The sequence below is a fragment of the Limanda limanda genome, chromosome 9 (genome assembly GCF_963576545.1).
Source record: "Limanda limanda chromosome 9, fLimLim1.1, whole genome shotgun sequence".
Lineage (NCBI taxonomy): Eukaryota > Metazoa > Chordata > Actinopteri > Pleuronectiformes > Pleuronectidae > Limanda > Limanda limanda.
The window spans coordinates 9,161,874-9,187,480 of NC_083644.1; the positions used below are offsets into that span (position 1 = coordinate 9,161,874).

Sequence of the window (25,607 nt, forward strand, 5' to 3'; positions counted from 1 at the left end):
CGTTCTACTTAGATTTGTGGTGGATTCTAAGAGATTCACCAGAAGCTGTGTTCATATATCAGGGAAGAAGCCGTTCTGATCAGAGAAATGCAGCAGGTGGGTTGTCCTGTTATTTTTTATATCTTGTGTCTTATATTTTATAACAGTTCGCCTTTGACAACGATGATGTAAATAAACTGCTCATTTTGAGAATTTGAATGAATTAAAGTTAACTATTATATTATGTTGGGAATTTTGCTATTTTATTTTATTTTAACCTTGTGTGGTTTTCTGAATGTGACTCTTCCAATTGAGAAACAGCTTTCTTCACACAGATTTGGCTGATGATTTAAAATCAATTATCATAATAATGATTATAATTTGTTTATAAATATATAGCTTGAATATAAATATAATGTAAGATAACATGTGGTAAGTATCGCCACAAAAAACTTGAGCTTTGATTCGGGCCTTCACGATTACTAGTCAATAATTAAAGTTGAAAAAAAAACAAGTCGTTATTGTATGTATCTTTTAATCAAATATTACAGTGTTACATTACAAATTTTAAACTTAATTATTTAGATATATCAAATATATATCTGTATAAATGAAGAAAACATAGCATCTGTTTATTTAGCAAGAAAACCAAAACATAAACTAACCCTCTCAGCTGATAATGCATGTTATATTGCGATATAAAACAATGTATTGTATAGTCAAAATTTGTATTCTTGTACCTTTAAATATACAGTAAATCCAAAGTCCGGAGTTTGATGACAGCGTTATTCATAATCTTTGCTCACATTTGCACCCTTACACATTAGCTACTAAAATATTTATAACTTACTCTAACATTATATTTTTCTCTCTTTGTAATTCAAAAGTAAAACATTTGATCAAATTCTTTAACACGTCAGAACCTGAACCACATTGAGTTTAACAGTTTCTGTACATTCATGGAGAAACTGAAAAGAAAGGATTGAGCTGCAGCACAAATCTCCTCAGGAAAAGGCTCAGCCCCGTGTGTCGCTGCTCCTCAGACGTCCAGAGGGACGGTGCTGGTGTCTTCCATCAGCAAGGACTCTTTCCCAGGCTCCTCTTCCTTGTCTTCCTCAGCCACCAGGTGAGTGCTCTCTGCCGCCTCCTGCTGCTGACTGCTGGCAGCGCTGTCTGGCTGCTCGACTGCTGCGGTTTCACTGATAATCTGGATGGAGTCAGCCGCTGAGGCCTGCACCGCTTTCACTTCCCCATTCTGGACAGGGAAGACCATCTGCACTGTGTCATACAGGAACTGGTACTGCTCCTGAGAGAGACACACAGGAGGAAACATTAACCCACGTCGTTGTGTAAAGATTTCTGTGCAGACTTCCCCCCAAATTATCAGAACTAAAGCCGATTGAAATGATGAGTGATGTGTCAAGACACACTTATATCTGTGCTGATTCCTCTGTGACATAATACATTCACAGGGTGTCGTAACATCGGAAAAATAACTTCCCGACAACAACACTCAAAGTTGCAGAACATTTTGGTGTGAGTTTCTGACGTCATCGCTTGTCAATCAATTAACATCATTTTGCAACCAACTCCAAATATGAGCTTTTAATTTGAACAGTTGCATTGAACTTTTTTAGGACAAGATGGTGAATATCTCTTGTACCTCTGAAGGTCTTCTGCAAGTGTTAGTGGCCACCAGCGGATGTTAGGGACATAACTTCAGTCGTGCACCAAACAACTGCCCAAACCAGACTTTTTATCCAATACAGATGTTTTTTAAGATTAACTCGCTAACGTTTTAAAATGTTTGCATGCATGCCACACCTCTTTGGTCTTATGTGCAGTCAAATGCTCTTAACACAAGTTGTTGCCCAATAAGGTGAAAATAAAGAAGACGGACACAGTTTACTTTGAGCGAATCACATTTACAATGTCATGCTGCTGTGAATTCAATAAGGGATACCTATGCTGCTTCAAATAAGAGAAGCAATTGTTAAACAGAACAGTGCCCAGATGATTAAAAACTTGTTTTACTACATGTTTAGCTGCTTTTAAAATTTAATTTTTTTTTTTTTAAATTACTTGTTTTTGAAGGTTTAGATCTTCCATAGTAAATGATGGGCTTGGGTCTTAGAGCCAAAGACTGGGAAGCGAGGTAAGAGTGCTGGGATTTGGGTCTTTCATGGGATTTGTTGGCAAGTAGCAGAAATAAAGAATATCATCACCCTTTGTGTTAAACCATAAGTCCTGACAGATCCTGAGTTTTCCTTTTTCTTACCAGGCTGGAGATCATGCTCTGTCTCTCTTTGCGTAAAGTCTTGACCACCTGGAAAACATCCACCACTTTCTCGGTCTGAGCGCAGTCCAGCAGATTCCACAGGGCGCAGAAAACCCCTGAGCGGGACGAGCCGTCACTGAAGAGAGGGAGCACACAGACACGTTTAATTCCCCTCCTATTCCTCCAGCTGCTCCACATACAGGTCCTCATGGACATTTATTTACTGTTCTCAATTGGTTTTCTCTTATTTTTATATCATTATCGTCACTATTAAGAAAAAGAGAAATATTAGGATTTTCTGAAGTATTTAAATAGATAAACCCATGTCATGGTTCCTGCTGTTATACTTTGGTGTTAATTGTGAGTAAGAACAGTAGAATGATAAATATACTTTTTGCTTATTGGTCACACTCACAAAATACATTTTATTTTTACCCACGAAGACATTTTTAGAAGTATTTTTAGTAAAACTTTGAAAATATGTAATATACAATTAAAATGCACATATTTATATATACTTGTTATTTATATACTTTATTTCAATGTAATATATTTTAGATCTGTATATATATATTCTTGCTCGGAGAAAAAATAACAAAACACAATTTTTCCTTGGGATCCATACATTTCTTCCTATTCTGATACAGATTGTCATTTTTTCTAGAGACCACGCTAACTCCTTCCAGACAGGAATCAGATACAAATCTTCTTTTAATGAGGGGACACTCAAATTTACCCCTAAACTAATTTTATTAGGATATTTATCCTTAGTTCATAATGTAAGTGATTGGTGCATAATTGATGTTTTCCTCAGCTCTAACAGTGTCGCCCCAAAATGAAAAATTTGAAGCAGCTAAAATAATACATCTTTCTTCTAAAGGAGATCATAGAGGTAAAATGGAGCTTTGAGAGTCCTTCTTTCCAGAAGTCTTGTTTCCAGAGGACATCTCCTGTGTTGTCTTACTTGCAGTGGACCACGGTCGTCTGTGATTTGCTGCCTCCATCGCCCTTCTTGATCTCCTTCATCATGTCTGCGAGGCACTGAGGCGTCTCCGGCAGCTCCCTGTTCACCCACTTCAGGAACTGGAACTGCTTCACCGAGCGACTCTCTGTCTTCTGTTGACAGAAGCAATGACCAGTAAACTGACAGCTGTGGAGACAGAGCAGACTCAGTTACAGCTGCAGAGGAACTCTTGTGTTACCTTGACGTGGCGGATCATCAGATTGCGTCTGATGAAGGTCGGCATGGCGTCTGTGCTCACCACCTCCACCTCCAAGTCCCCAAATGACTTCTTGTCCTTATCCCAGTACACAGCGTCAGACTCCTGTGAACATATATGCAAAGGCACTGTGTGATGTATTTTTTACGTATATGTATGGTTGATGTAGTGACATGTGTGCGTGGTACTTTAGGCACCTTATTCTCCTCTGAGAGCATGACAAGAGTGGACACTTTCTTCTGGTAAACCATCAACCAGAAGTCAGCCATGGTGTCCGGCAGTGGAGTCTGAGCTGCGATGAGGGCACGTGGGCCCCAGTATCCCTGTGAGAGCAAGACAAACATCTACTGTCATCTACTGCCGTGCATCAGCCACACAAATAAGATGACCACTATCACCACCACCAAAGACTCGGAAAGGGAAGAACTCATTATTGTTCGTCATTTTCACTTGTTGTCCTGCTCAGTTTGACACAGAAACAGGTTATGAGACAAACAAATAGAAAGTGTCCTTAAAAGAATCATACATTAATATGGGAGGCATTGATGTATCTACAGGATTCCTCATCCTCTTCATCTGATGACTCCTCCTCTTCATCTTCAGGGTCACTGTCATGACTGCGTCCTTCATTGAGCTTCAGCAGCACTCGGTTGTAGTCATCTGAGGGTTGATATGTTACCTTAGTTGTTATTCTGTTGTGTAAAAATAATTAATCTCCGTGGTGAGATGATACTCACATGGGATGACAGACGAAGGGCTGTTCTTCCCCCTGTTCTCCTCAGTGATCCCCGTATTGAACGTCCTCCATTTATGAAATGTGGGGACTCTCTGAATTGCAAGAGAATTTTTCAAATTATCATCAACATATTAAGGATTAAACACATTTAACTTTTGTGTTAATACAAGTTAATATGTGGTTGTAGCTGCAAATCTCAGTTCAGTTACTATAGAAACCAGTGATTCACTTGTTTACATCAAACATATTATCTGCTATTATGATCTCATTGTCTTTCTCTGGTTTATAGCTGTTTTATACAAAGTTTATTATTATTATTATAATTGTAAATGTCCCTACAAATAATAAACAAAGTGCCATACTTCAAACTCTTCCTCCATCAGGGTGGGTTCACTTTCAGAAGTTTTCTCTGTGAGTGTGCTCAGTGTGCTGTGGACCTCGGACAGTGGGATCTCAGTCTCTCCAAACTGGTTGTGCTCCACCAGAGCCTGATGAATCAGGATGTACTGGGCCTACGTGAGGACAAAGGTACTTCATATACACATAATACACAATTCAAATCATAGTAAATCAAAAACTTGATCAATTAAAAAAGTTCTATATATATTCATTCATTACATTTACTAAATACTTCTGTAAACTCTGACTTACTTTTGTGTCTGCCTATGATACGTGATTAATTTGTGCCTGTCCATTTATACATTTTCACATATAATCTCTGTATATTTATTAGTTTACTGGACTTTCTGACAGCTCTCTGCAGTTTTAATGTATCATCATAAATTTAGTTCTAATCAGACACACATACTTTCACACAGAAGTACACACACGGTACAAAATAAGATTTAAACTGTTATTTCACCTCCACTTGAACCATGAGGCATCTCTGTCTGCGGAGTCTGACCATGTAACCGTAGATGTCCACTCTGCCCTCCACCTCCATAGCCTCCATCATGGCATCAATGCCAATATAAGTCCCTGTTCTACCCACTCCAGCACTGGGCAGGAGAGAACGACACTGTGTTAATCAATTTCATTAATTCCATTAGTTATAATAGAGAAATACAGATGAAATGGTCTGATAAATCCTTTTCAGTATAATTCTGGAAGGAGCATGTTCAGAGAGGGAAACAATAAATTAAATAAAAAAATTAAAATTAAAATTAAAATTACAAACAAAAAAATCTCATAATGTGGATATAAAATTTAACTATTAACTGGGTAAATGTAAGATAGTAAAAAAAGAGGAAGGAGAGTGAAGTAAAAATTGTTCTTTGAATATGTTTAATGACTTTCTACCACTGAATGTCGCTCATGATGATAATTGTAATTCTAAAAACAGTGAGCGGTAGAGCAGCAGCTGGCCACAGAATGGGAGCCTGCATCACGTACCTGCAGTGGACGACGATCGGGCCACTGAAGAAGTTCTTGAAAGCGTTGACGCGCCGCCTCAGTTTCAGGAGGAGGTGTGGCTCCGACGGGACGCCGTGGTCGGGCCAGCTCATGAACTGGATGTGAGTCACCTCCCTGTCTGAGCTCTTCTCCCTCTTCTGCTGACACACATACACACACACACACCAAAGCATGCACACAATTATATTTGTTGCTTTAATTATCCAGACACATACAAAACATTAATACAATTTTAAGTATTCAATTATTTTAATGGAGACTCACGTTAGTTAGGCTGAGGTGACGGATGGTGTAATCCGGACAGATCTCCTCTGAGTTCAGCTTCACTACAAACTCCTCAAAGATCTCGGCCTCCCGATCTGGAGCCGGCCAGTACTGTGAACACTTGACCTGTGACACGTGACAGGAGAGAGAGCACATTAAATCCTGCTGGTTGAGTATTTTAACCCAAAATTAAAATATGCAGTCAGTGAAAACTGTATATATATATGTTAAAGCTGTCGTTCATACCCGGTTTCCCTCTTCACAGCGGGTTACCATGACGATAATAGATGACTGCTGCTCCCAGACCATCCTCCAGAAGTCCCCCAAAGTCTCATCCTTGGGCCCTACAACACACACACGGAATGTAAATGCACACAGGGAGCAATGCACTTTGTATCAACCAGAAACATACAGCATCACAAGTGTATTGACTGAGTGAGTGAAAGAACATGAGAACCTGGGTTTACCTTGAGCTGCAATGTACTTTTTGGCTTCCTTGTACCCCTGCAGTCAGAAAGTAAGGAAAATGTTCAGTGACGGAAAGAGAACACAAACTTTGTGTCCACTAAACCCTCAACATCAAAGTTGTAGCTATTATTGTGTTATCTCATATTTCTATCATAGTCTGCAGCTCAATCTTCTCCTCAGTCTTAGTCACAGCAAAAGTGGCATTAACAGAAAAAGCAGTTGTGTTACGATCCGCCTCCGTACATCAATGAAGCTGGCGTTGATGTAGTCACATCCTGCGTCGCCATTTCCTGTGGTCAGCTGGACACGGTTATAATCGTCTGGTTCAAGGGAGAAAAATAATTCACATCACAGGGGAAACTTCTATTATGGTCAAATACGCAATGTGTGTGTTTGTGTGTAAGAAACATATGGAGATGACCCAACACATGTGGGTGATCTGGATAAAAAAAATGCTATATATGTATCATTATATTGTTATATGATAGGATAACATTTATTCAAGACGATGTTCATGGCTCTGATTATAATTAATACCTAAATATCAGGATGTAGCTCTGCACTGATTGATCCTGTGAATCCAATGTTGCCATTAAGCAGGATTTTACCACGTTGGCTCAACATATCCAGAGATATAAAAAAGTATATATATATACCACAATGTAAACTATAGTAAGATTAATCCATGACAGCATATTCACAAGTGTTATTAATCTTTATGGTAAAAACGAGTGGATAAAGTCTCACTCATCTGCTCAGTGTTTTTATCTCTTTTGTTTAAAAAGGCTTCATGTGTTGTTGATCCCGCTCCCACTCACAGGGCAAGATGTCCACGTAGCGGTTCTTGGGGACATTGGAGGACTTTTTGGCCTCTTTCACCGAGTGCCTGGAGAAAATTCTGGGGATGCTCTGTAAGCACAAACAAATGTCATCTAACAGTAAAGGAAAAAAAACAAAACACCTAAACCCACAAGCCAGTCAAAGTACCTGAAACTCAGCCAGGAAGAGTCTCGCCTCATCAGCCAGTTTCCTCTTGTAGGCTTCCAGCAGCAGCTCTGCTGCAATGGGCTCGACGGGCATCAGGTTCTCCTCATCATCTGCAGCAGCAAATATTAAACAAGTTAAAGACACTCAGGAAAATCTGCTGTTACTCTAAATATTTGGAAATAATTGAATGAAGGCAATATTAAAGATTACAACATGCAAAAATAGGGATTATCATGTTGACATGTTTTTAAAAACTGCTCAACACTTATTTTTATGATCTTCCCCTGATGTATGTTATTATTTTAACATACATCATCTTAATATGTTCTGTTTTAAGCTTCTGTTGTTTTGCTTTATGTAAAACATATTGAGCTGCATGTTATGTGATGAAAATTATATAAATAAAGTAAATTAATTAAGTTTTGAAATGATAATAATAATAATATTATATTCATATTAATAACTTACCTAATAAGGATTTGTGTTCTGATTGTGATACAAATCATGAAGTGAAAACAACACTAAACTGCTAAAAGTACACAAAACAAAAATCAGGAGAGTGGAATGAGAGTTGACCTAAATCGACTCACTTGCTGTTGAAATAAGAATCATGTTCTCACTCAGGTCACTGCAATGAAAAGAGTGAAGGTTGGAAAGATCAGATGATGTGAAATACAGAGCAGAGCAACAGTGAGGATGTTCCTGTGTGAAGTGCCATCAATTCAAATGCATTGATTAAACTATTCCTATAACGTAAATTAGAAGATATTTTCTTATCAGTGGAACAAAATCTGCAGGTTTATACATCTTAAGTAAATAAATAAATAAAAACAAAACCCTGAGGCAATCTGACAGAAACACAGATGTTATATTTATGCAGAATCATTCTCACTGGGACTTCCTGCGCCTCATGGCCCAGATCTTGTAGACGACCAGCAGCAGAGCCACAGATGTGAGGATGATGAGGAAGATGAGAAAACCAATGACAGCTTTGTCATTATCTGTAAAATGAGGTTGACGAAGAACAACATAAACACAATGTATAGAATTAGATGTGTAAAAAAATACGAAATCTCTCTGCTTTAACGAAGTAAACGTGAGATAAATGGAGGCATTGATTGAAATGGTACATACATTCAGTATAAATATGGCTTGTGACGGGTTTGCTCTCAAACAGACTGTTGACAGCAATCACCTGGAAAAATGGAGAATAAATCACTCTGTCATTTATTAAGCATTAGAAGAAATATCAGGAATAAAACAGTGACGGTAAAAAGAAGTAGACTCAAACCTTCACTGTGTAGTTCGTAGAGTACTTCAGGTCCTTGAATTCAAATTTACATTTTTCATGTTTTATTTCCACAAAGCTACCACCATAATGAAGTTGTGCTTTGAATTTTCCATAAGGTCCATAGAAGAGTTTTGAATGATGGCATTCCACAGTGATCGTATTATGGTCTTTAACCATCGGTGTCAGGCTTGTTACCGCCACTGGTACTGTAAGAAAGTCAAGAAAAACGGTAACAACACTGTATGCGTCCTCCAAAAAAGTGATATTTCAACACTTCAACAGTATAATGAAGTGAAATAGGGGACTTGTATTTATTTTGGTGCAGATCCAAATAAGAATCCAGATCTAGTGAATTTAAATGTGGTTTCCTAAGAAGTCTGTTGGTCAGGTATTAACTCCACTGAGTGCCGCTTTAGTTGTACTACAAAAAGTATGACTGGTTTCATTCTGTTTGTGACTGACCTCCAATCGTAGTTTTCAGTTGAACAGAAACGGGTTTCCCGACTGGAGCGTAGTAGTAGTAGTAGTAGGGTTGGACCTCGCTGGTCCGACGGGACCTGGCCTCCCTGGGGTGCAAGAGTCGGTCCACCCTGGGGTAGTAGGGTCGGTCCTCCCTGGGGTTGTAGGGTTGGTCCCCCATGGGGTAGTAGGGTTGGACCTCGCAGGTGTAGTCCGTGTATGGCGTCAGATCAGGAATTTTGCAGGTTCCTCCTACAGGCTGATTTAAAACTGTGACAAAGTTTCACAAGCTGTTAGTTTATGTTCTAGATAACAGATACAAAATTATTGCAAAATAAAACAGCACTTTGTTTTCTGCTTTTTGAGGGGGGTCAAGTTTCCAATTAAGTAAGAACCTTTTTCACTAATCATTTCATATCATCTATGCAGCCCTGCAAGACAAAACTATTTCAGTCAGACAACTCACGTTTGAAATGTTTTTCGCAGTGGCAGAATATAGTTTGTGTTTTTGCTTGTGTACATGAAACTGTACATAAAGATGGAAGCCACGACTCCACCTCCACGTGTTGTGCAAAACCAAAGCCAAAATATCTTGTACATGGGGGCTGCCATCTTATGCTTTTGACATTATTTGAGAGTCTGTGCAAGCCATGGTTGCAGCGTGTAGCCAACAACTAAATTAATTTTATATATTAACTTTTTAATTTTCTCACTCACCTTGTACAGTGCCCTTATCATCTGGAATCACAGAAGAGAAAAAGTGTGTCAACTGTTGCGTTGCAGTTCTTTTATTTGTTATAATAGTGTAGCTGAATGTAGTAGAGAATATGTCAGATCAGTTTATTTTTTAAAGAAATCTTCATTTGAACTTTTTATTAAAGCATTTCTTCCCATCGGCCAATAAAACTCTGGTGGGAATGATCAGGCCAAAAGAGCAAAGCCACCATTTTCCCACTAAGTCATCTGTGGGAGCTGTTACGTCGTTCATCTTTCAGTCTATGATGTAAATGCATGAATGTTAGCCTGGAGCAATGATAGAAATGTCCACATTACATTTCTATACTCCAACGAATGAGTGAAACGATCTTCAGAAGAGAAGAAAAGAAACAATGAAAAATAAAAGCATGAGGGAAATAATCTATTTCACTTACTCCATCCAAGATTGCGTGAATGTCCACGATATCCACAGCTACAGCCGTACGCAAGCTTCGGAAGATTCTGCCTCATGTCTTTACATCTGGTACTGGTCGTGGTCCAAGTCAGCTGAGAGGATGTGTTGGTGGTGTTTGTACATGTGAATTCCACTTTGAGATCTGCTGGGACAAGTTAGACATGTGGAACACAGACCTGAGTACTGACATCCCAGTCATTCCCTCCCCCCCAGTGTCTGAGGATAAAAGTTGTCGTCCAGGGAACGTCTACATACCACAGTCGATCCGGACTTTAACTTCAGTTGTGTTGTATACGGTGCCATTTTTGTCCTTGATTTGACCGCTACACCTGTAGTCCGTGAAAGGCTCGAGCTCAGACAGATTCTTAGCCACATTGAATTTGTCAATCCATCTGCGGTGTGTTCCAAGATCAGCCTTATTGAACCTGCCATGCTCTGGGCGATGTTGTTGATGATCATGACCCTCAGGGAATATGTCATCATCAAGGGGGAAGCCTAGGCGATCATAGAACACTTTAAGACACATTGATTATGTTATTAATCTTATTATTATACTATCATATAATAATTATAATGGGATAAATTCCATATTCATTAATGTAAATTCACTAGAAGGAAACCACTGTCTGTTGCATTAAGCAAGGAGTTCAGACGTATACGTTATATTTATTTCCCCACTCATTTTTTAGCATTGATGTTTTCGTGAGTAATTTAAAATCATAGAAAAATGTAGGTCACTTCAGTTTAAAGTGAAACTGGACAGTAGTAAATTCATATCATTATCTCTTTCAATGTAAATCTATTTATAATGTTGCAGACACACAAAGACTTCCCACTTACCACGACAGGTGTAATCAATGGAGAGGTTGCAGTTTGAAGGTAATTTTGTTTCAAATTCAGCAGGAAGTTTTGTTGGAGCAGTTTGGTTTATGCTTTTGACATCAAAAAAATCTGTGGCAAAAGAAGAGCAAACATAAAACATGAGGAGATAAGTTCAAAAGGACATGCATTTCAAAATGACAGTACACACTGTTACGCATACCGCGGGTGATGCTTCTGTTGAACGGAAAGGAAGTGTTGGTGCAGGATGTGAAGGTTAAAGTCATAGTAGAGCAAATGTCATCAGAACCAGGTTTGAAACAGACGGTGTTGTTGCCACATTGCAGATCTGGGATCATATCCGGAGTCGTTTGTAAAGAGCTGATGTCCCATTCAGATTGGTAACACACGGATTTGCTGCTGGTAGAGTTGCAATCTGCATCTTTAATGTCCTCTTCATCTGAAATACACAAGGGATTAACAAATATCTGCTTGCTTTACACACAGTACTATCTTCTAATTTGAAACATTAATTTAACCAACATAAATTCAGTTGACTCACTTATTGGATATGTCATGGAATCATTTGCAGCCATGGGTTGGCAGGGCGTTGGTTGGTCTTTATCGCCAAGTCTCACGTTAAGCTGATATTTAGTGCACGGCTTCAGCTGCTTGATTTCATGGGATGAACTTTGCTTGGAATGAGAAGCTGAGGGTATTGCTTCAGTCTGTGGTTTCCCTTCTTCATTAATCATTATGGAGGTAGGAACAGGGTTAACTGCCGAGCTTGTGATGTTAATTTGGAGGCCAAACTTGATGGGTTTTACTGTGTAATTACCTGCAGACAAAATCAAGAGAATTAAAATAAAACAGGTCCTAGAAAAACACAGACACCTGATAATAACAATATGATTAACTCTGCCAAGGAGGTTACGTTTTATTTTTTATCATTAGTATTTTTGATAAATTATGAATCACTGTTTTCTGGAAATTCACCTCAAAGTGCTTAACATTCAATATTGATAAAAAAAATAATAATCAAACGTAAGTCAAATAAGAAGAGAACAGATTTGATTTAAAATCCAAATCTGGTGAATTTAAATGTGGTTCCATAAGCGGGATGAGGTATGTATTCTGCTCAATGCCATTGTAGCTATAATATAAAATGTTCTGGAGAATATATGATTTTATGAAGTGAAACTCACACGTTAGCTTGGGAGCTGAAGTACTCACTTCAAGGAGAAAAGAGGAAAACAAAAAATCAATACATGATCAAGCAACATCTGTGAAATAATCAGTTGTAACTATGACAAAATATCTTCAATCTCTGAGTCACTTGGAACAGATACTACTCACAGTAACAAGTGCTGCTCTCACTGTCGGCTGTCTGTACTCACATTAATACACAATCTCGTCACACTCTCACATGTTAAAAGAGAAAATTCAAACCTGGGGTGGTGCTGCCCGATGTGGTGTTGTGCTTGGTGACTCGAGATGAGGTCAGGGGTGAAGGGCCTTTCCTGTCGCTAGTTGTATTCGAGGCGGTCGGAGCTTTGGCTGCAGGAAGGAGAGCACGATGGAGGTCACCTTCACTTGACTGCCAACAGTCATACCTGATACGATGCTTAACTACGGTGGCTGAGATGTCTCACACAAGCGTTTGAACGAGTTACACAAACCTGCTGAAAGTGTTGCGGCTTGAATATGAGAGCTTTGTCTATTTGAGGTGTGATGGTACAGGTGTGTTCTTCCTGTTTGGATGCTCCAAGCACCTGATGTCTAACACCTCAAATAGCCAAGAATCTCATTTTTAGCAGAACATTTTTTTTGTCTCTTTTTTTGCTCATTTTACCAACAGGGACTTGACCACTTCCAGTCACTGCTCATTTCATTGTCAACAATTGTTATAGCTTCTACTTTCTTGTTGTGGCTTCCACATCCATGGTATGGCTTCTTTATTTGTGTCGTGGCTTCTAAATCTCTGTTGTGGCTTTTATATTTGTGTAGTGACTTCTACTTACGTGTTGTGGAATCTACATTCCTGTTGTGGCTTTTATATTTGTGTTGTGGCTTCTACATTTGTGTTGTGGCTTCAGCATTTGTGTTGTGGCTTACTTGGTGTTTGCAATTAAATTCTGTTCACAGAAGACATAAATAAAATATTTCTTGATTTCTTGACTAATTACAATAACAACTAAATTTATATTATACATTAACTTGGGTTTTCTCACTCACTTGGTTCACTGGACACTTGACCTGGAATCACAGAAGAGAAAAAAGTGTGTCAACTGTTGCGTTGCAGTTTTTTAATTTGTCATAATAGTGTTGCTGAATGTAGTAGAGAATATGTCAGCGCAGTGTTTTTTGTACTCATTTTTAGCAGCCAATTTTTTTGTCTTTTTTACAAACGACTGCTCCCTTTACCCATACAACAGTTACTTGACCACTTTCAGTCACTGCTCATTTCATTGTCAACAATTGTGTAGTTTCTACATTTGTGTTGTGGCTTCTACATAATTGTTGTGGCTTGTACATTCATGTTGTGGCTTCTATATTCATGTTGTTGCTTCGACATTCGTGTTGTGGCTTCAGCATTTGTGTTGTGGCTTACTTGGTGTTTGCATTTAAATTCTGTTCATAGAATACATAAATAAATAATTTCCTAATTTCTAGACTAATTACATCAACAACTAAATTAATTATATAAATTAACTTGGGTTTTCTCACTCACCTGATACCGGGGGCGTTTGACCTGGAATCACAGATGAGAAAAATTGTGTCAACGTTTGTGTTGCAGTTTTTTTATTTGTCATAATAGTGTAGCTGAATGTAGTAGAGAATTTGTCAGATCAGCTCACTTTACCCATACAACAGTGACTTGACCACTTTCAGTCACTGCTAGCTTAGCTCCTACATTTGTGTTGTGGCTTCTACTTTCTTGTTGTGGCTTCCACATCCATGGTACGGCTTCTTTATTTGTGTTGTGGCTTGTATTTTCGTGATGTGGCTTCTACATAAATGTTGTAGCTGCTATATTTGTGTTGTGGCCGCTATATTTGTTTTGTGGCTTCTACATACGTGTTGTGGCTTCTTCAATTGTGTTCTGGCTTCTATACTCATGTTTTGGCTTCAGCATTTGTGCTGTGACTTACTTGCTGCTTGCAATTAAATTCTGTTCACAGAAGACATAAATAAAATGTTTCTTGATTTCTCGACTCATTACAATAACAACTAAATTAATATTATACATTAACTTGGGTTTTCTCACTCACTTGGTTCATCAGACATTTGACCTGGAATCACAGAAGAGAAAAGTGTGTCAACTGTTGCATTGCAGTTTTTTAATTTGTCATAATAGTGTAGCTGAATGTAGTAGAGAATATGCCAGCTCAGTGTTTTTTGTACTCATTTTTAGCAGCCAATTTTTTTGTCTTTTTTACAAACGACTGCTCCCTTTACCCATACAACAGTGACTTGACCACTTTCAGTCACTGCTCATTTCATTGTCAACAATTGTGTTGCTTCTACATTTGTGTTGTGGCCTCTACATAATTGTTATGGCTTGTACATTCATGTTTTGGCTTCTATATACGTGTTGTTGCTTCGACATTCGTGTTGTGGCTTTAGCATTTGTGCTGGGGCTTACTTGCTGTTTGCAATTAAATTCTGTTCACAGAATACATAAATAAAATGTTTCTTGATATCTAGACTAATTACAGCAATAACTAAATTCATTCTATACATTAACTTGGGTTTTCTCACTCACCTGATACCGAGGGCTTTTGACCTGGAATCACAGATGAGAAAAATTGTTTCAACGTTTGCGTTGCTGTTTTTTTATTTGTCATAATAGTGTAGCTGAATGTAGTAGAGAATATGTCAGATCAGTCGGCTTTACCCATACAACAGCGACTTGACCACTTTCAGTCACTGCTAGCTTAGCTTCTACATTTGTGTTGTGTCTTCTACTTTCTTGTTGTGGCTTCCACATACATGGTATGGCTTCTTTATTTGTGTTGTGGCTTGTATATTCGTGATTTGGCTTCTACATAAATGTTGTGGCTTCTACATTTGTGTTGTGGCTTTCATATTTGTTGTGGCTTCTACATTCATGTTGTGGCTTCTATACTCATGTTTTGGCTTCAGCATTTGTGCTGTGACTTACCTGCCGTTTGCAATTAATTTCTGTTGTGTCTTCAATCCCTGAGTCACTTGGAACAGATACTGCTCACAGTAACAAGTGCTGCTGTCACTGTCGGCTGTCTGTACTCACATTAATACACAATCTCAACACACTCTCACATGTTAAAAGAGAAAATTCCAACCTGGGGGGGTGCTGCCCGATGTGGTGACTTCAGGTGAGATCAGGGGTGAAGCGTCTCTCCTGTCTCTGGTTGAAGGTGAGGCGGTGGTAGCTTTGGCTGCAGGAAGGAGAGCACGATGGAGGTCACCTTCACTTGACAGCCAACAGTCATACCTGATACGATGCTTAACTACGGTGGCTGAGATGTCTCACACAAGCGTTTGAACGAATAATAAAAACCTGCTGAAAGTGTTGCTGCTTGAATATTAGAGTCTTGTCTATTTGAGGTGTGATGGTACAGGTGTGTTCTTCCTGTTTGGATGCTCCAAGCACCTGATGTCTAACACCTCAAATAGCCAAGAATCTCATTTTTAGCAGAACATTTTTTTGTCTCTTTTTTTGCTCATTTTACCAACAGGGACTTGACCACTTCCAGTCACTGCTCATTTCATTGTCAACAATTGTTGTAGCTTCAACATTCTTGTTGTGGCTTCCACATCCATGGTATGGCTTCTTTATTTGTGTTGTGGCTTCTACATCTCTGTTGTGGCTTTTATATTTGTGTAGTGGCTTCTACATTTGTATTCTAACTTCTACCTACGTGTTGTGGCTTCTAAATTAATGTTGTGGCTTCTATATTCATGTTGTGGCTTATTTATTTGTGTTGTGGCTTCTACATACGTGTTGTGGCTTCTACATCAATGCTGTGGCTTCTACATTTGTATTGTGGCTTTAATGTTTGTGTTGCCGCTTTTATATTTGTGTTGTGGATTTAGCATTTGTGTTGTGGCTTTGCAATTAAATGCTATTCGCAGAATACATAAAGTCACTGTTCTTGATATCTAGACTAATTAAACCAACAACTAAATTAATATTATACATTAACTTGAGTTTTCTCACTCACCTGGTACAGGGGGTTCTTGATCTGGAATCACAGAAGAGAAAAAGTGTGTCAACGGTTGCGTTGCAGTTTTTTTATTTTTCATAATAGTGAAGCTGAATATAGTAGAGAATATGTCACTTCAGTGTTTTTTTCAACTATCTTTTAGCAGCCAATTTTTTTTGTCTTTTTTTTTACAAACGACTACTCGCTTTACCCATACAACAGTGACTTGACCACTTTCAGTCACTGCTAGCTTAGCTTCTACATTTGTGTTGTGGCTTCTACTTTCTTGTTGTGGCTTCCACATCCATGGTATGGCTTCTTTATTTGTGTTGTGGCTTGTACATTCGTGTTGTGGCTTCTACATAAATGTTGTGGCTTCTATATTTGTGTTGTGGCTTCTGCATTCATGTTGTGGCCTCTATATTTGTGTTGTGGCTTCTACATACGTGTTGTGGCTTCTACATCCATTCTGTGGCTTCTACATTTGTGTTGTGGCTTCTACATTTGTGTTGTGGCTTTTATATTTGTGTTGTGGCTTCTACATTTGTGTTGTGGCTTCTTCATATTTGTTGTGGCTTCTATACTCATGTTGTGGCTTCAGCATTTGTGCTGTGACTTACTTGCTGTTTGCAATTAAATTCTGTTGTGTCTTCAATCTTTGAGTCACTTGGATCAGATACTGCTCACAGTAACAAGTGCTGCTGTCACTGTCGGCTGTCTGTACTCACATTAATACACAATCTCATCACACTCTCACATGTTAAAAGAGAAAATTCCAACCTGGGGGGGTGCTGCCCGATGTGGTGACTTCAGGTGAGGTCAGCGGCGAAGCCTCTCTCTTGTCTCTGGTTTTAGGAGAGGCGGTGGTAGCTTTGGCTGCAGGAAGGAGAGCACGATGGAGGTCACCTTCACTTGACTGCCAACAGTCTTACCTGATACGATGCTTAACTACGGTAGCTTAGATGTCTCACACAAGCGTTTGAACGAATAACACGAACCTGATGAAAGTGTTGCGGCTTGAATATGAGAGCTTTGTCTATTTGAGGTGTGATGGTACAGGTGTGTTCTTCCTGTTTGGATGCTCCAAGCACCTGATGTCTAACACCTCAAATAGCCAAGCATCTCATTTTTAGCAAAACATTTTTTTTTTCTTTTTTTTTTTTTACAAACGACTACTCACTTTACCCATACAACAGTGACTTGACCACTTTCAGTCACTGCTAACTTAGCTTCTTCATTTGTGTTGTGGCTTCTACTTTCTTGTTTTGGCTTCCACATCCATGGTATGGCTTCTTTATTTGTGTTGTGGCTTGTACATTCGTGATGTGGCTTCTACATAAATGTTGTGGCTTCTATATTTGTGTTGTGGCTTCTGCATTCATGTTGTGGCCTCTATATTTGTGTTGTGGATTCTACATACGTGTTGTGGCTTCTTCATTTGTGTTTTGGCTTCTAAATACGTGTTGTGGCTTCTACATCCATGCTGTGGCTTCTACATTTGTGTTGTGGCTTCTACATTTGTGTTGTGGCTTCTACATTTGTGTTGTGGCTTCTACATTTGTGTTGTGGCTTTCATATTTGTTGTGGCTTCTACTTTCTTGTTGTGGCTTCCACATCCATGGTATGGCTTCTTTATTTGTGTTGTGGCTTGTATATTCGTGATGTGGCTTCTACATAAATGTTGTGGCTTCTATATTTGTGTTGTGGCTTCTAAATACGTGTTGTGGCTTTTATATTTGTGTTGTGGCTTCTACATTTGTGTTGTGGCTTCTTCATATTTGTTTTGGCTTCTACATTCATGTTGTGGCTTCTATACTCATGTTTTGGCTTCAGCATTTGTGCTGTGACTTACTTGCTGTTTGCAATTAAATTCTGTTGTGTCTTCAATCTTTGAGTCACTTGGAACAGATACTGCTCACAGTAACAAGTGCTGCTCTCACTGTCGGCTGTCTGTACTCACATTAATACACAATCTCATCACACTCTCACATGTTAAAAGAGAAAGTTCCAACCTGGGGGGGTGCTGCCCGATGTGGGGTCTTCAGGTGAGGTCAGGGGTGAAGCGTCTTTCCCGTCGCTGGTTGAAGGTGAGGCGATAGTAGCTTTGGCTGCAGGAAGGAGAGCACGATGGAGGTCACCTTCACTTGACTGCCAACAGTCTTACCTGATACGATGCTTAACTACGGTGGCTGAGATGTCTCACACAAGCGTTTGAACGAATAACACAAACCTGCTGAAAATGTTGCGACTTGAATATGAGAGCTTTGTCTATTTGAGGTGTGATGGTACAGGTGTGTTCTTCCTGTTTGGATGCTCCAAGCACCTGATGTCTAACACCTCAAATAGCCAAGCATCTCATTTTTAGCAGAACATTTTTTTTGTCTTTTTTTTTTTACAAACGACTACTCGCTTTACCCATACAACAGTGACTTGACCACTTTCAGTCACTGCTAGCTTAGCTTCTTCATTTGTGTTGTGGCTTCTACTTTCTTGTTGTGGCTTCCACATCCATGGTATGGCTTCTTTATTTGTGTTGTGGCTTGTATATTCGTGATGTGGCTTCTACATAAATGTTGTGGCTTCTATATTTGTGTTGTGGCTTCTGCATTCATGTTGTGGCCTCTATATTTGTGTTGTGGCTTCTACATACGTGTTGTGGCTTCTTCATTTGTGTTCTGGCTTCTAAATACGTGTTGTGGCTTCTACATCCATTCTGAGGCTTCTACATTTGTGTTGTGGCTTCTTTATTTGTGTTGTGGCTTGCATATTCGTGATGTGGCTTCTACATAAATGTTGTGGCTTCTATATTTGTGCTGTGGCTTCTGCATTCATGTTGTGGCCTCTATATTTGTGTTGTGGCTTCTACATATGTGTTGTGGCTTCTACATTTGTGTTGTGGCTTCTTCATATTTGTAGTGGCTTCTACATTCATGTTGTGGCTTCTATACTCATGTTTTGGCTTCAGCATTTGTGCTGTGACTTACTTGCTTTTTGCAATTAAATTCTGTTGTGTCTTCAATCTTTGAGTCACTTGGAACAGATACTGCTCACAGTAACAAGTGCTGCTGTCACTGTCGGCTGTCTGTACTCACATTAATACACAATCTCATCACACTCTCACATGTTAAAAGAGAACATTCCTACCTGGGGGGGTGCTGCCCGATGTGGTGACTTCAGGTGAGGTCAGGGGTGAAGCGTCTCTCCCGTCGCTGGTTGTAGGTGAGGCGATGGTAGCTTTGGCTGCAGGAAGGAGAGCACGATGGAGGTCACCTTCACTTGACTGCCAACAGTCATACCTGATACAATCCTTAACTACGGTGGCTGAGATGTCTCACACAAGCGTTTGAACGAATAACACAAACCTGCTGAAAGTGTTGCGGCTTGAATATGAGAGCTTTGTCTATTTGAGGTGTGATGGTACAGGTGTGTTCTTCCTGTTTGGATGCTCCAAGCACCTGATGTCTAACACCTCAAATAGCCAAGCATCTCATTTTTAGCAGCCAATTTTTTTTGTCTTTTTTTTACAAATGACTGCTCACTTTACCAACACAACAGTGACTTGACCACTTTCAGTCACTGCTCATTTCATTGTCAACAATTGTTGTAGCTTCTACATTCTTGTTGTGGCTTCCACATCCATGGTATGGCTTCTTTATTTGTGTTGTGGCTTGTACATTCGTGTTGTGGCTTCTACATCTCTGTTGTGGCTTTTATATTTGTGTAGTGGCTTCTACATTTGTATTCTAACTTCTACATACGTGTTGTGGCCTCTAAATTAATGTTGTGGCTTATTTATTTGTGTTGTGGCTTCTACATCCATGCTGTGGCTTCTACATTTGTGTTGTGGCTTTTATGTTTGTGTTGCCGCTTTTATATTTGTGTTGTGGCTTTAGCATTTGTGTTGTGGCTTACTTGCTGTTTGCAATTAAATGCTGTTCTCACTCACCTGGTACAGGGGATTCTTGACCTGGAATCACAGAAGAGAAAAAGTGTGTCAACTGTTGCGTTGCAGTTTTTTTATTTTTCATAATAGTGAAGCTGAATATAGTACAGAATATGTCACTTCAGTGTTTTTTTCAACTATCTTTTAGCAGCCAATTATTTTGTCTTTTTTTACAAACAACTGCTCCCTTTACCAACACAACAGTGACTTGACCACTTTCAGTCACTGCTCATTTCATTGTCAACAATTATCGTAGCTTCTACATTCGTGATGTGGCTTCTACATAAATGTTGTGGCTTTTATATTTGTGTTGTGGCTTTCATATTTGTGTCGTGGCTTCTATATTCATGTTGTCGCTTCTACATTTGTGTTGTGGCTTCTACATACGTGTTGTGGCTTCTACATACGTGTTGTGGCTTCTACATACGTGTTGTGGCTTTTATATCTGTGTTGTGGCTTCTACATACTTGTCGTGGCTATTACATTCATGTTGTGGCTTACTTGGTGTTTGTAATTAAATTCTGCTCACAGAATACATAAATAAAACGTTTCTTGATTTCTGAGTTTTTCTCACTCACCTGGTCCATTGGCTTCTTGACCTGGAATCACAGAAGAGAAAAATTGTGTCAATGTTTATGTTGCAGATTTTTTTATTTGTCATAATAGTGTAGCTGAATGTAGTATAGAAATATGTCAGATTAGTGTTTTTTGAAGAAATCTTAATTTGAACTTTTTATTAAAGCATTTTCTTCCAATCGGTCAATAAAACTGTGGTGGGAATGTTAAGGCCAAAAGAGCAAAGCCACCATTTTCTTACTAAGACGTCAGTGGAAGGGGCTGTGCAACCTGGTTGCCATGACGATGTGGCAAATAGCCTCACTTGCTATTTCAGAAGACAAACCACTTCCTGCCTGACACTAAAACTTAGAGTCCCCCCACACTTAAACCGTTTGGACACATCACTTGCTTTTATAGAATAACAAATTGACCTTTTCTGTTACATCCTCGTTTTTAACGAATGAAAAACCAGGCATCACAAAGTCTTGTTTAAAATAATATTTGTGCTCTATGGATTGAATGTAAAATGAAAGAAATGAAAAAGCCTTTACAGCGGACTATTTTTCACACATGTATATATTTAAAATCTGTAAATCTTTTCTTTTCAATGTTAGGTACAAGATTTAACTTTTTGTTTTAGATAAGATTTTGGCAACAATTCACAATTCCTGAATTATCAACCTAGACAGGCTCAGCATCTTCGTCTAACTTCATATAAGTTAAATGTGGTTAAGTGATCAAGCTTTGGATTCATGTCATTGTCCTGGTATGAAAAGAAATGCTCTGCTGTTTAAACATTTGATTTGTTACAAAACTTAGCTTTTAGTTTTACTAAAAGTTTAGTTTCGGTTTTTCAAGCTGTGTTTGTAGAAAATATTCTTCCCTATTTCTTCTGTTAAACTAATATATGTTAAGTTATCTGTATTGATACGTTTGTTCATGCATTTTTTAGGTTTATTTGGATTATGGTTTTCATATAAGCCATGACTAGTTTCTACCACGCCACACATGTATTTTTACATTTAATTTATTTATTTAGCATTTATGTTATATGTATGTATTTTCCCTGTGTGAAATAAACTGAAACAAGAATGTGTAGTTTTTTGGTTCTCTAAGTCGGGAGCAGTGAGTGAGCAGGGCACGGTCGAACAATGAGTGTCAGGATGTGGTTTGGCTCGTTCTTGTTTTACTGCAGCGTTGCGTGCTCTCTCTCTCTCTCTCTCTGTGCAGGGACATCTCACCGCCCTGTGCAGCCTCTTCATGCCTCGTGGTGGCAAAAACGACACCGGAAACAGTTCAATGCTCAGAGAAGCTGTCTCACCACTGATGATGAGCAGCCGACTTCAGTAACGTCCCAAAGCGTTGACCTACAGACGGGTTCATCACTTTTTCCCGGTGTCATTTTGTCCCTACTTGCAGCGCGTTTCTGTATTAGCTTGTGTTGTGTCCTTCAAATTGATGAAGTTGTGTTTTTTAATTTGAAGTGCGTTGGGCTCTCTGGGCTTCCGTAGACATGGATAGGAAAGAAAGGCCACTGTAACTTCCTCTTTATGAGGTTTTTTACATTTCATTTTCAACGTCTTAACCAAAAGTGAAGCCTTCTCTGTCTTTTGGGTTCTTTCTTTCACCGGGTCTTCAGGCCAGAGTGTGAAACTTGTAAGTTGAAAGTTGTGACATTCACACTGTTTAATCAGAGCTCAAACGCCCCATGATCCCTGTCCCTGAATCCATCTACATGTCTGAGGTCCCTCGTGCTTTCTTCGTCAGGGATTTTTCTGTATTTGACGTGTTTTGCATACTTCACAGATCACAGACCCCCCCCCCCCCCCCTCTGTGATAAACTCTCCCTCCTCCAACAATCTGCTTTAATCGTGCAGCGCGTTTAACATCTCTGACCTCACTTCTTCATTTTGAACGCCGCACTTCCCCTTTTTATATATTTTTTTTCCTCTCCAAGCATTCTGAAGTCATTTACTTCGTCTCAGTCTGTTTGGCCCGCGCCGTTCTGCTCTGCTCTGCCAGGAAGTGAAGGCAAGTCAGAGTGGAACACGGAAGTGGTCAAATGTTTGATCACACAACTCCGTCCTGCTTCATCTAAAATAGACTGGGGGAGAGTTTAGGCAAATGCAACTGGTGCTCGCACGCGTTTTGGCTTTTTGGCGCTGATCTGACGAGTATAAGACTTGATACTGACAAATAAGTGTAATGGTCTAATAATTGTTGGGGTCTGCTATATAATTATATGGTAAAATCCTATCATATGTACTTATTTTCTCTCTTGATAAAGCAACTTTTTATCTTAGACTTTTATCTGGTTAAGTGATTACAACAATTCAATTATGGAAAATATCAATTTTAAAGGCTGCGTTCATAATTATATGACTTCTGTTCTGTTCTTAATAAAATAACTATATAAATTAAAGCTGTAATATTTTCTTTATTTCAGAAAACAGCCACAAAACCACTCTGTGAAAAGCAAAAGTGAAAAACTGTACTTAGGTAAAAGTATCAGCAGGAACATTTCCCCTAAAATGTTTTTCTATACTGTCATACACAACACCACTGTAAAATATTTACAGGTACATGAAATGTTAGCAAAACTGATATCAAGATAAATAGAATTGTGTGTATACACTGCATCACATTTGGAATGCTGATTGTACATTTTTTTATTTTATTTTTATTATATTATTTAATTATATTATAATTAAGTAAAGGAAATGTAAAATATTTTGCTCCGAAATGTTGTCGGAGGAGAATCATTATGCTGGACATAACTAAAATACTAAAGTACATTAAAATAGTATGTACCTACAGAGCTGGAGTAAATGTACCACCACATGCTATTAAAGTTATATGCTTCAGTTCGGTGCGAGTTTGATTTATGAAAAATAATAGTTCATTAATGAAAATGTTAAGATGCTTAAATCACACTTGGCCAATGAAGCTGATTGTAATTCTGCTCCTGATTCAGATTCAGATTCATCGCCTGTGAAATGCAAATGTTGGATTGTGTTGTCTTAAACTAAACTCATTAACACTTAAGGATTACTCCACGCTAAAATATGAAACCTTCCTTCCTCTCTGTGGACCACGAGACCACCACCCCCATCTCGGTCCAAAATGCCTGCAACCGATGATGCGTCTGGACATTTCCACCAACTGGTCCCTGCCTAAGAAAGTCTACATCCACAACAATACTCATCCTGCTTTAATGACTAGGTCAATGTCATTACTAGAGCTCTAATCCTTGAGTCATAGAAACTATTACCCATTAGCAGTATCATCATACAACCCTGACGTATCATATCATCTAACATTAAAACCCAAATGACTACATTTCCTATCGGATCACCATTCAGTCCCTGCGAGGACAAGCTAATACAGTTTCTTTTATCTTTACCTGGATGTTGATTGTGTGTTATTCTTAAATAGAGAGTGGAGATTGAATGGGAATTCACGGCCTTCTTCCGTAACATTGATCAATTTAATTACAACGTCTACGTTTGCTTCGACGGGAGCCGGGGCCCTTTTCTTTAATGACCTGTCATGAAGCCACGAACAACACAGGGAAGAGTTTATTTCAGCTCATGTGAACAGTGCTCAAGCTGAAAATAGCAGAACATGCTCCAACAGCAGCAGAACTCCGAGTGAGGCTGGAGGCTGTGAGCTGGGTCACACACAACCACACACATGCACACGCACACACAGACACACGCACACACACACACACACACACACACACACAGACATGCACACACACAGCCACTGGGGTTGAAGTGAAGAGCTTGCAGAGGCACCCCCCAAAAAAACTCATGTCATATCTGTCACACAACCCCCCCAACCAAACATACATACAAACCACCACACACACACACACACACACACACACACACACACACACACACACACACACACACACACACACACACACACACAGTCGAAGCAGAACAGAAACACGACTGCAAAAGATTCCCACAGCTCTTAACCAAATGAAAGTGTTGTTTTAAGGAGACTTGTCTTATTAACATCAGTCTTTGATTGAAGCACAGCTGCTGCTTCTCTTCGCCAGAGGGGCTCAGGAACCTGTCACTTTCCGGCGCCTCACATCACAAACACACGCACTTGTTCTGTTTCGTGTTCTTAGGTTTGGAAAGTTTAAGAAACGTGAAGTTGCACAAACTCAAAAGACGTGAGGTACAGTATGTCTGTCATGCCTGCCCTCAGTTGTCTTACAGTGAGAGTGCTGACGTTTGAAAGAGAGAAGAAGCCGCTCGACTGACAGGTTCATGTCTGCAGCTCAGGCACGGAGGGTTTTTCAACATTTCTCCTGAAGACGAGCACACTCTCAACAACCGAACTTCAAAAACAGTCCATTTAGGAGTTTAAGACACAAGACCTCATCGTGTTCAGTTCATTAACTTGTTCTACGTCATTTACAGACTTTTTCCCCCTTGATTTTAATACTTTTATGACACGTGCAAGGACTCAACGTTACTGTTACATTACAGACGATTACTTACATTTGGCCAAACCAATGATTCCAGCCCAGAGCAGCAGGATCTTGACGCCGCGGAGACCTGCCATATCCAGGAGTTAGGGCGTGTTCCTGCCACGACCACACAGCACAGTCCTAGAGGGGACCGACCGGCAGATCTCAAGACGCCCGATCGAAGCTTAATTCCAATTCTCGACACAACTCTAAGAGAGAAGTAAGTTCTCAACGTTGTCTTGTTTTAAGCTTCATATGTTTTCTGTCTTATCAGTTGCCGCAGCTTCCTGGACTTGTTCCCCAAACCCTGAACCTCGCTTCTGGTTTCAAGTCTTGCGAG

General features: G+C 39.3%; 1 protein-coding gene across 2 annotated transcripts; it reads right to left on the bottom strand.

Moving 5' to 3' along the window:
• Positions 1–533: 533 nt before the first annotated feature.
• LOC133010391 (receptor-type tyrosine-protein phosphatase C-like) lies at positions 534–25,607 on the bottom strand. 2 transcript variants are annotated; one of them, XM_061077955.1, is made up of 41 exons: positions 25,299–25,607; positions 20,796–20,816; positions 20,221–20,241; positions 19,419–19,514; positions 18,287–18,382; positions 17,055–17,150; positions 16,293–16,313; positions 15,411–15,506; positions 14,852–14,872; positions 14,358–14,378; positions 13,817–13,837; positions 13,321–13,341; positions 12,535–12,642; positions 12,291–12,317; positions 11,648–11,923; positions 11,309–11,545; positions 11,107–11,217; positions 10,522–10,761; positions 10,247–10,408; positions 9,813–9,833; positions 9,099–9,365; positions 8,637–8,842; positions 8,480–8,540; positions 8,238–8,346; positions 7,936–7,973; positions 7,346–7,455; positions 7,177–7,267; positions 6,602–6,678; positions 6,358–6,394; positions 6,137–6,234; positions 5,891–6,016; positions 5,606–5,763; positions 5,076–5,211; positions 4,576–4,725; positions 4,215–4,305; positions 4,004–4,137; positions 3,675–3,800; positions 3,460–3,582; positions 3,222–3,373; positions 2,258–2,393; positions 534–1,285 (listed from the first exon to the last, which is right to left on the bottom strand). In XM_061077955.1, the coding sequence occupies exons 1-41, from the start codon at positions 25,360–25,362 to the stop codon at positions 1,019–1,021; spliced, it is 4,470 nt and encodes a 1,489-aa protein (XP_060933938.1). In that variant the 5' UTR covers positions 25,363–25,607; the 3' UTR covers positions 534–1,018. The 2 variants fall into 2 exon arrangements, with proteins under 2 accessions (XP_060933938.1, XP_060933937.1); XM_061077954.1 differs by having other exon boundaries at positions 10,522–10,779.

Coding starts and splice junctions, on each gene's coding strand:
- LOC133010391 (XM_061077954.1), bottom strand. CDS start 25,362: ATGGCAGGTCTCCGCGGCGTCAAGATCCTGCTGCTCTGGGCTGGAATC. Junction 9,834..10,246: donor TTCACGCAATCTTGGATGGA/GTAAGTGAAATA, acceptor CTGTGATTCCAG/ATGATAAGGGCACTGTACAA. Junction 8,843..9,098: donor ACTGAAAACTACGATTGGAG/GTCAGTCACAAA, acceptor ACTTTCTTACAG/TACCAGTGGCGGTAACAAGC.